The following is an 11,246-nucleotide window of genomic DNA, read 5'->3' on the forward strand; positions in this document are numbered from 1 at the left end:
TGGATGGATGGATGGATGGATGGATGGATGGATGGATGGATGATGGATGGATGGATGATGGATGGATGGATGGATGGATGGATGGATGGATGGATGGATGGATGGATGGATGGATGGATGGATGGATATTCTTGTTTTTAGCTCTGAATCTTTCCTCTCCATCTGGTCAACATCACATCATAAATTTTTACATAATTTGCTTTCAGACCTAAAACTGAAAAACGAACCAAAGTCCAAAAAAGCTACAGATTATTGATGAGAATCACTGAAAATGAATCTGATCACAGTACAGAAAGTATCAAAGTATTAAAGGTGCTTCAGGTTCTGTACAGTTTATTACTTCATGTTTGGTGTAAAATTGTGAAAATTTACTAAAATAACCAAAAGATTTCAGTTTTTACTGAATTGATTTAGATTTTCTTTTGGTCCGTTTTGGACTCGGTCAGCAGCAGTTTGACCTTTTCCGCCTACAGGAAGATAAAACTGCCCACCTGCAGGATTAAAACGTCACTAATTAACCCCAATTTGTGGTGATTATTATGGGATGTGCTGCTTTGAGTGGGGCTGTGGGATCGTCTCTGAGTGGGAGTGGTCTCCTGCAGGTCACATGGTCCGGGCCTTTGTTGATGTGATCCGGCGGAGAAAGAACAGGAGCACCGAGAGAAAAGAAAGAAAAGTACCGGTCCGACTCCGACCCACCGAGCCTTTCCGCCCAGCCTCCCCGGCGCACAGACGCTCCTGCTCGGCCTGGATGCTGCAGCTGCGGCCCCTCCGGAGCTCCACCTGGATCGGTAGTTCCGCGGCGCCCCGCGGTCGGTTCTTCTCCCCGCCGGTTTGAGCGCTTGGCAGCGGGGGCTGGGGGATGGAGGCTGTGTCCGGGCTGTGAGGTGTGGGGGTCGGTGTGTGCAGCCCCCCGGGCCCTCTGCTGCTTTGTTATCCCTGGCTGCGCTGTAAAGCCTCCTCCCGGCTTTCTCATCGGCTTTTCCAGCCTATTTCCTCTGGAAGTGTTTCTCCTGGAAGCCCAGAGGAGTTTCAGGAGGACGCATGGACACAAAGAGGATTTAAGGATTTTATTTTTGGCTGATTTTTCTCTCTCTTATTCCGGATCAGTTCAGAAGAAGAAGGAGCCAGAAAAACCCAGATTCCTTCTTTTCACCCATTTTTTCCTCAAACCTCCATTCAGCTGCATCTCTCCGTTACCCCCCCTCCCCCCCCCTCCTCCACTCCTGTCCGTCCGTCCATCATGGCTCCTCTGCGCCGGATCTCCTGGTTCTGCTGCTTGCTGGTTCTGCTGGGTCTCCCCGCAGCCCGGAGCTCGTTCCCCCGCAGCGGAGGCGGCGGCAGCGCGGACTGCGGCCCCGGGAAGGCCGCGGAGTGTCCAGGTGAGACACACACCCAACACACACACCTGAAGCTGCAGGTCAGAGGTCACTGGCTGCAGCCTTATTGTTTCTACCCTCTGATCACGTGATTGAGCTGTTGTCATCCCCTGTTGTCATGACGACCAAGCAGGATGATAAACCAGGCGCATCTCAAGGATAACAGGAGGTTCAGCAGGTTAATGAGACCACCTGATGCAGTGTGTGTGTGTGTGTGTGTGTGTGTGTGTGTGTGTGTGTGTGTGTGTGTGTGTGTGACCACTCCTCAGTTCAGGCCGGGTCTATTCTGGGTTTAATTACAGGCTGGGAGGAACTGGGCGAGGCCGACCCGTTTCTGACAGATTCATCAAACCGCAGCTCAGATTTACGGCAGCTGACCTCAAACAGAACCTCAGCTGCATCTGACCGCCGAGACCGGAGGGCAGAGAGTTACAGCGGGTCAGTCGGCTGCAGCCTCATAAACCTGCAGATTTACTGCGAACGGGATGAAACCCAGTAATTAAAGAATAATCTGGGATCACTGAGGTGTTGATGAACGACTCAGACGCTCTGAAGCCCAGAGGACGTCCGTATGTCCGTATTGTCCATATTGTCCGTCTGTCCAGACCTCTGCTGTTCGACTCTCCAGCTCCTCGTTTCACACGTTTCAGTTTCTGCTTCAATGCTGTGAAAACCTCAGAAACTGGACGTTGTTCTGCAGGATTCAAGCTACGGTGGAAATGTGTGACTTTTTCTATCAGCATATTTTAGTCACATTTAAAGAATAAATGTGAAACATTTATGTCTGATCCAGGCTGAAGAGTGAAGGATGAATGGATGAATAATGGCTGCCTCTCCATCCTGGTGTTTGTGCATCTGGAGCCTCAGCAGCTCAGATCAACAACAAAAACACCAAATATACTTTAATATGAATTATTACACGTCTACAGTTTTCCTCCTCTCTGCTCTTTGTGGTTCAGCCAATCAGATCCAAGGAAACTAAATCTGCTCCTGGATTGGCTGCTTTATAAATGCTAACAGCATGTAGCATTGTGTCTCAGTATTCCAGCTTTATAAGCTGCATTTTATTTAAAATATTTTGGATAAACTAACAAATAGCAGAAAAACAGGCAGAAAGTCCAGTTTGTAAAAATCTCTGGATGTGAAACAACTTGAACGTTTTACTGGATGAAAACAGAAACGGCTTTAAGTTTCCAGCTGATTCTGATTTAAAATCTGTTCCTGGTTTATAAATGGATCTTTAACTCCTGAGTGAATCCAGAGTCCAGCTCCGTCCTTCATCAGGCCAAATGCTGACCAGAAGGTTTTTGTCTGGGACTTTATGAAACATATAAACTCTGAACCAATCAGCTTCAATCTGATGGTTTTTCTTTGAGGCTCAGTTCATCCTGAACTTCTGATCCAAATATTTTCTCTGATCATTTTGAGTTTGTGACGAACCAAAAACTAAAACTCTGAAATGTAACATTTAATGTTTTAGTTTTTCTCAGTTTGACTGAATGTTTATAAAATATTAAGTTTCTGACTATTTGAAAGGTTTTTATTCTGGACCTTTTGGTTCAAACTGCCTGGACGAATCCTGGACCTGTTGATGTTCTGGAGGAACGAACATCGGGTCTTTGTTCTGTTTTCACTCAGACGGATCAGCAGAACCTGCAGCTGCTCAAAAAAATGATTATTTTTAGTTATTTTCTGCAGATGAAAAGTTTCACTTTGATGGATTTTCTCTGATCTAAATGTGGAAACGAGGAGCTGAAGGCTGAACAGATGTTCTCCTCGCAAGATGCTCCACTCGGCCTCAGATTTAAACTCGTTTAGTTCAGAATGAGGATTTTAGTGAAGCTTTTATTATCTGAGACTAATGTTGGTTGTGAAAGAAACTAATTGATCACTTTTAGGTTCATGAGAAAAAAAAATTAATGATCTTTAAACAATTTACAAGCTCAACATAACAGATAAGTTATGTTGTCTTCCAGAAGTTTCTGCAGAAGTTTATTTAAATAATTATCTGTAAAATGATTAGTTCAGTTTTTCATGAAGAAGTTTTGACTCCTGAATGAATCCATACTCATGGTTCTGATTAATCAGAACCATGATTATTAATGATGATTAATCATTAATCATCATTAATTCTGATGATTAATTAGAATCATGGACGAATCTCTGCTGACCGATACCAGCTGGTCCATCAGTTCCATCTAAACACTCAGAACCAAACGATCCTCAGTGTCACCATGGAGACGACGATGGAAGCAGCCAGGCTACACAGCCAGGTTAATCCACAAAACGCTTCATTAAAGATTCAGGAGGTTTGATCAGACAGACATGCATCCTGCTGTTAGCTTAGCATCAACCACATGCTGTTAGCTTAGCATGAACCACATGAACCCAGCAGCAGGTCGGGGAGGAGAGGATGAACCACCTGCTGACCAGAACATGGACCGACAGGAGAGCAGCAGCCCAGAGGGTCATGGTGACTCTGGAGGAGCTGCAGCGAGAGGCTCCGGTCAAAGGAGACCAAACTGTAGACTTTTCTACATTCAGAAACTATTTCAAGGCTGATGGGAAGAAAGAGTGAAATCCAGGATGAACCTGAGACTGGAGCAGAGCTTCACCATACAGGAGTGGCCTAGTTAAAGGCTAGATCTACATCCAGCTTTTACTCGGCCCTGTTTTTCCTCCCATGGAGTTAAAATTAAAGAGAAAAGACGAGACGATCTGGAGGTTTTTCTCTCCTGATTCAGTTTCTGAAACATCGAAGCTTCTCTCTCTCTGCGCCGCGTCTCTGCAGACCTGAAACGGTCTGTAAACAACCTGCTGTGGCGGCGGTTACTATAGCAACAGTGCAGCGTTGGACAAGTTGTGGCTTCAGGGACGAGTTTGAAACTCCAGATGAAGATGTGAGGAGGATTTAGGATTTAAACGGTTTGATTTAACGGCAGAATGGAGTCAGATTCCTGAAAACACAGTGGTGTGTGTGTGTGTGTGTGTGTGTGTGTGTGTGTGTGTGTGTGTGTGTGTGTGTGTGTGTGTGATGAGATAGCAGGTGGATGTGGCTGGCTCAGCACTCTGTGGTATTTACTAATTACAGGAGGCGCTGAGGTCACGGCCCCTGTAATTACAGCCTCTCATTGGCCGGCCTGCAGGCCAGCAGCCAATCAGCTGCCATCAGGAAATTACAAGCCTGGACAGCAGTGAGTTTCTGTGCTGGTGGAGGCATTGTTTCAGCTGCAGCGCCACCATCAGGTCAGATGATAATCAGAACCTGATAATCGGAGATTCTGAAGGAAATGAAGCAACTTTACAAACAAACAAACTTTTACTGCATTTAGATTAAAGATAAAAATAATGTTAGAAAACCTTCATAATCTCCAGGAGGGGGCAGCACAGCTGATGGTAGATGTAAGTAATGCTATGTTAAGGAAATACAATGTTTGTTTTCTTAGTTAAAAAAATGAATATTTTTGAAAGTGTGATCCTGAATGATTCGTGTTTTTCAGATTTGTCGGATAAGAAGAGCGATCTGCGCGTGTGCGACGCCGGAACGTGTCGCTTCGGAGGAACCTGCCGCGAAACGGGAGCCGACATCAAATGTGTCTGTCAGTTCCACGTGAGTCCCACCCACCCAGCACAGACAGCGCCCCCTGCTGGCAGCGGGGGGTTAAACATCCATCAGGATGATTTCATTCAGTTCTGAAATCTCCTTGTTTCCCGTTTCAGTGCAACAAGAAGTACGTTCCCGTGTGCGGCTCCAACGGAGACACGTACCAGAACGAGTGTTTCCTCCGCAGAGCCGCCTGCAAGAAGCAGAGAGCCATCAGCATCGTGTCGGAGGGAGCCTGTTACCACGGTAACACTCATCCTCTCACATCCAGCACTTAAACTGGAAGGTTTTGCCTGAAATTACACTCTTTCTAAATTATTCATAAACCTGATCATCGGCTCTCTGCGGCTTCAGAACATCCAGTCAGGGAAACGGGCCGAAGCTCAACGATTAATTATCACACCTCACACAGCTTCTTATTTAATAAAATAAAACTACAAACATTTTACATTTAGATAAATTCTATGAAGCCAGATCTACTAAAATAAAATCATCTGATTGTTTTCATTCTGCTGATAAAAACATTTTTATTTCTTTGGACTGAAAATGCAAAAATAGTCAAGAGATGATGGATGCAGGCGCGGAGCTATACGGGGGGCTGAAGGGGGCGGCTGCCCCCCGGCCCGGGCCCAGATGGGGGTCCATGGGGGTCCATGGGGTCTGGAGGTGCCAGGCAGGGAGGAACGGTTTCAAGTTGCTTTAATGTCTAATTATAAACGGAGAAAGAGCGCCCCCGCCTGTTCAGAAAGGTGTATGTAATGTTAAAGTTACTGTCCCTCAGTGGAATATCGATATGGTAACAGCAGGTCTTTTCTCTTTGTCAGATGGAGGCTCTGGATCTGCAGATGGAGGTAATCATCATTTCATCATCTCCTGGTTGTTTGTTGCTGCAGATGAACTGATGAAGTTTCTGTGTTTCAGATGATGAAGGTTCTGGTCGAGGGAAAAAAGTCTCCAAATGTAAAAACTGCAAGTTTGGCGCCGAATGTGACGAAGACTCTGAGGACTTGGTGTGAGTTTCCTCTGAGCCGCGTTCACACGACCTCCGCCGCCGTCAGGATGAAGCCATTAAAACGGTTTTATCGTTTCCTCAGCTGCATGTGTAACATCGTGTGCAACGGCCACAACGACAACCCGGTGTGCGGCAGCGACGGCCTGACCTACGACACGCCGTGCCACGTCCGCGAGGCGTCCTGCCTCAAGCAGCTCAAGATCGACATCAAACATGTCGGCCGTTGCCAAGGTAACCATCTCCAAAACACGGAGAGAGTGAGAGAAGAGGAGGAGGAGGATGGAAGAGTGGAGGTCAGGGGGGAGAAGAAGAAAAGGTAGAAACATGTTTTCAGTTCATTTATAATAAATGACCTGAATCTGAAAACTGATTTTCCTGCTGCTGTTGATCAACGATGGAGTCAGTTTGGAAGCATCAGACCTGATGCTGCAGCTCAGACCAGATGCTGCAGCTCAGACCAGATGCTGCAGCTCAGACCAGATGCTGCAGCAACTGATGCTGCATCCTGAGAACCAGTCAGATACTTTGGGTTGAAACCCAAACGTGTCTCCCTGAGCCACATTACCGCAGCTCCCTGACCAGCTGCTCTTCCTCTCAACTCCTCCTCTTCCTCACTGCAAGTGTTCAGGATCAAACTGGGAACACTGGGGCTGAAACGGATCTGGATGAATCTGGTTTTAACACTTTAGCCGAGATGAGCAAAAATCACGCTGAAAGACTTTAACATGTTTTTACTCAACTTAAAGTAAAAAGTTTCCATCTAAGAAATGATTAAAGTAAAAAAAGTTTTTGGAAAAAAAGCGACAGAATCATCAGGTGTAATTTGATGATGTGGCATTTTAAGGACCAGAATAAACATAATGAACAAAATAAAAATAATGTATATATATAAATTGTACCCAGTCTGAACTGAAGATATTAGATTGTATGTAACTAAACCTGACAGACTGTTAAAATGTTTATGATCCAATGCTAACTTTCTGTAAGCTAACAGGCAGCATGGAGCAGGACAGACTGATGGACTCAATCTGCCTCCGAGCAGGAGGACAGTTTGATTTATGATCTCAAAATGACAGCAGCGATTATGACATCACATCATTTATATGTCATAAACATGAAAGGATTTGATTTTACAGTTAATTATAATAAATGATCAGATTTTCTGTACTTCCTGAGGTTCTTTATGTTAATCAAAGTTCATGAACTTTTTACTCCTCTTCAAAGTGAGTTTAGAGATTTCACATCATCATCATCATCATCATCATCAGGACGTCCCTGCAGACGCGTCTTCGCCCTGAAGCGTCTCTGTAAACGTTTCCATCGTCGCATTGAGACGAACTCAGAGTTGCATGTTTGCCCTGAGGGAAGAGAAGCTCCTGGACGTGATTCAGGTCAGAGGAGCAGAAACCCTGAGCTCTGCAGGACCAGGCAGCAAATGGATGGAAACGTCAATAAAACAGGAAACAGACAGAAAGAAGCTTAAATACAGAAAAAATACATCCATGAGATTTAACCTGTTTCAGAATCACGGCACAGATTTCCTTCAGGAGAACAGATTTAAAAAATCTAACGATAAACTTGATTTATTTTCTTCTTTTATGATTTTCCTGCTGAAGCATTTTTACTCTGAGCTACAAGATTATGTGCTTTTTGTTTTGTGTTTTAGATAAAAGCAGGAAAGACGACGGCTCCAAGGGGAAACCAGACATCCACAGTAAGCTGCTGCTGCTGCCTCTGTTTGCTGCGACGGCCAATCAGAAATCAGAATTTTCTTCTTCTCTTTTGTAATGCAGCGGTGTCCAAGCCTGACGAGGGGAACGGCTTCCTGGACGGCGCTCTGCCCTGCCCTGAAGACCAAGCTCAGACCTGCCAACACGGCCAGTGTGAGCTGAGACTCAACCTGCCCACCTGCAGGTAAGAGTCCAGTCTGGGTTTACCCAACCGGTCCAGCACCCGGTCCAGAACCTGGTCCAGAACTCCCAACAGGTCCAGAACTCCCAACCGGTCCAGAAGCCGGTCCAGAACTCCCAACAGGTCCAGAACTCCCAACCGGTCCAGAAGCCGGTCCAGAACTCTCAACCGGTCCAGAACCCGGTCCAGAACTCCCAACCGGTCCAGAACTCCCAACCGGTCCAGAACCTGGTCCAGAACCCGGTCCAGAACTCCCAACCGCTCCAGAACCTGGTCCAGAACTCCCAACTGGTCCAGAACCCGGTCCAGAACTCCCATCTGGTCCAGAACTCCCAACCAGTCCAGAACCCGGTCCAGAACTCCCAACTGGTCCAGAACTCCCAACCAGTCCAGAACCCGGTCCAGAACTCCCAACTGGTCCCATCTGGTCCGATTCTCCCTGCATGTTCCAACTAATTTCATACATTCATCTGTTCTGTTGCTTTGTCCAAATGAAACCCAACTGTCTGTCGTTAGAGGCTGTTTCAGTAACCATGGTAACCAGCCTGTGTGTGTGTGTGTGTGTGTGTGTGTGTGTGTGTGTGTGTGTGTGTGTGTGTGTGTGTGTGTGTGTGTGTGTGTGTGCCAGGTGTGACGCCGCGTACGGCGGCCCCCGCTGCGACCAGCTGCTGGACTTTAACATCCTGTATGTGGTCCCCAGCGGACAGAAGCTGCACTACGTTCTCATCGCTGCCATCATCGGAGCCGTCCAGATCGCCGTCATCGTTGCCGTGGTGATGTGCTTCACCAGGTATGCCCACCTGCTGCACATTCAGTACAAAACTTTAGAATCATGTCAACATTTCTGAGAAACTGACAGTTAGAATAAGAGCAACCTGTGGGTGCAGTACCAGGTGTCAGCCAGCAGGGGGCAGCAAACACGTTTTCCTTTGAACAGAACAGCTGATGAAGATCAAGGACATAATTTACAAAAAGGATTTTAACAATATTAAACATTAAGATGTTGCTCTGGAACATCCAGAAGTAAATTAGTCTGATCTTTAAATTCCTTTTGGTTTATTTTGGCTGCACTTTATTCAAGGTTCTGCTTCATGCACTTCCTCTCCTGTCCTGCAGAAGGTGCAACAAGTCGAAGCGTGGCCGCAGACAGAAGCAGCATCTGGGCCACTTCCCGTCGGGAACGTCTTCTCGGATGATGTAGCCGCCGTCCGGTTTTCCCTCCATGTTTTTATATAAATCCAACTGGTCCGGTTTTCGTATCGCAGACAGACTGCAGTTTTATATCGACTTCCTGGTGCCTCTTTTATTATTTCCCCCTTTTTTAAAGTCTTTTATTTCTGATTTCTTAGAGGGGCCTTATTTGTCCGACTTCCCTTCATGTTTTGTGCGGATCTGTTTGTCTGTCCAGCTGCTTTCTGAACACTGTGGGTCCAACAGGAAGCAGAACCTTTATTTATCTGATTGTATCGTTGCTGCAGCGCCACCTTCAGGCTGGCGTCATGCAGGTTGTTTTTGTTTTCACCCTGTGAGACGCAGCCAGACTGTTTTACTGTTTGGTTTTAAACCATATTTCATCCAGTTAAATCTGAAATATTCTGAACTTTCTGGTTCTGCTGCTGCTGAAACATTGAGTTTCTTCCTGCAGGTGTTTTTCTGCAGCCTTCAGGTCGGATATTTAACTTTCCAACATCTGATTCAAGAGCAGTTTTATTATTATGATGACATCATTTCTGTTTAATTTTTAAAATAGAAAATCCACCCATCTCATCGGATGATCCATGTTTGGAATGAACTGATCAGCTGATACCAATTTTAGTCTCTTTGACTGATTTCAATGTTTTTAAGGACCAAAACATGAAGGATAAATGAAAATGAAATCATTTGGATTTCATTTAAAATCCAAATGAAAAATAGAGAATTATAAGTTCAAACTCACCAGTAACTCCAGACCCCAGGATGGATGAATGGATGAGTTCATACTTTATAGTGTACGTCCATAATATTAATTCATTATTGCTAAACAACTGATCGAAAATTTCAAACTGGTTATAATTTAAAACATTAAATGAAAAGAGAAACATTTTTCTGATTAATATTTAGACATAAAAAACTGACATCTGGCTCTGATCTGTTTCTGCTGCACATCAAATTATAAAAAATATCCTTTTATTTAAACTTTGTTCAGATCTCTGGCAGCAGCAGGTTGATAATCTCAGATTATGATCATCTGGAGTTGAAACATTTCATTGTTTCCAGAAACACCTGAAGTTCTGGTTCCTCTGAGCGGGCCGGTCCAGGTCGGTGCGTTTCCGCTGCTTTATCCGTTTCCTTTGGGGAAACGGTGGAGATGTTCTGAATATGCTGGTAATCCGTCAGAGCGATCCGGAGCTGCTGAACTCAGGAGCAGAAATAATGAGCCTGAATTTGGTTTTCAGATTAATATTCTAAGCATTTTGTTTGTTTTATATCTGACATTTTTTCTCTGGAAAGTAAAATCTTGTTTATGTGTCTTAAAGTTTTTCCTTTCAATTTGATATAAAAGCTCATATTTCTCTTTTTTTTTCTAAAATTAAAGATCTGTTGGTTTAACTCTGAATCATTTCATCAGGCCCAGCTTTTCCCTGAGCGTGTCGTTGGGCCTTCCGCCTCCAGGGGGCGCTCTGTACCTGGACTCCAGGGTGATCAGGGACCAATGGCGCCCTCTGCTGGTCGTTTTGTTTCGCTGCGTCTCACAGGGTGACAAACTGAAAATGTAACATTTTGTTCTTTATTCTGTTTATGATGATGATGCACCTGAAAACCAAAATGCTGTTTTTTCTACTGCTTAATAATTAATGAGGTACAAGCTAACGTGTACAGGTTGTTATTATTTTTATTATAATTGTTGCTTCATTTTCAGATGACGCCATTCCGGAAATGGATGCGGATGTTTTTGTGCGTGTTTGGACGAGGATAATTTAAAACGCTTGTTTTTCATATATAATTTGTAACGACGGTACGAACTGTGTTTTGTTGTGGTAGGAAGAGTAGAACGATCAGCTGGCCGCAGGTTCCTCCATGTTCGCTGACCGGAGGTCAGAGGTCTCTGGGATGTGGATCCTGCAGGATCTGGGCCTGGTTTTGCTGTAGATGTTGGTCCTGCATGAACCAGTGAAGTTGTTTAGACTGTGCTGTAGCTGAACTAGAATTAAATTATGATGTTTGAACCTCTGGGTCTTGGTTTCTGTTCTTTCTCTGATTCTGCATATTAAATCCAGGATGTTCACCAAAATAAAAGTTCTGCTGCAGCAGAAAATCAGTCCAGATCGGAAGTGTTGGGATCTTCAATCATAAACATGTT

The 11,246-nt window shown here is 44.9% G+C and overlaps 1 protein-coding gene across 1 annotated transcript; it reads left to right on the forward strand.

The window, feature by feature from the left end:
* The first annotated feature begins 611 nt into the window (after positions 1-611).
* Positions 612-11,112, forward strand: LOC103457025 (tomoregulin-1-like). Its single transcript, XM_081601881.1, has 10 exons — positions 612-1,382; positions 4,880-4,989; positions 5,100-5,229; positions 5,808-5,834; positions 5,905-5,995; positions 6,078-6,226; positions 7,662-7,709; positions 7,789-7,909; positions 8,535-8,696; positions 9,023-11,112. Exons 1-10 carry the CDS (start codon positions 1,244-1,246, stop codon positions 9,105-9,107), a joined length of 1,062 nt encoding a protein of 353 aa, XP_081458007.1. The 5' UTR covers positions 612-1,243; the 3' UTR covers positions 9,108-11,112.
* Positions 11,113-11,246: the final 134 nt, after the last annotated feature.

This window comes from Poecilia reticulata, chromosome 20 (assembly GCF_904066995.2).
Source record: "Poecilia reticulata chromosome 20, P_reticulata-male-v2, whole genome shotgun sequence".
In the NCBI taxonomy this organism is placed as follows: Eukaryota; Metazoa; Chordata; class Actinopteri; order Cyprinodontiformes; family Poeciliidae; genus Poecilia; species Poecilia reticulata.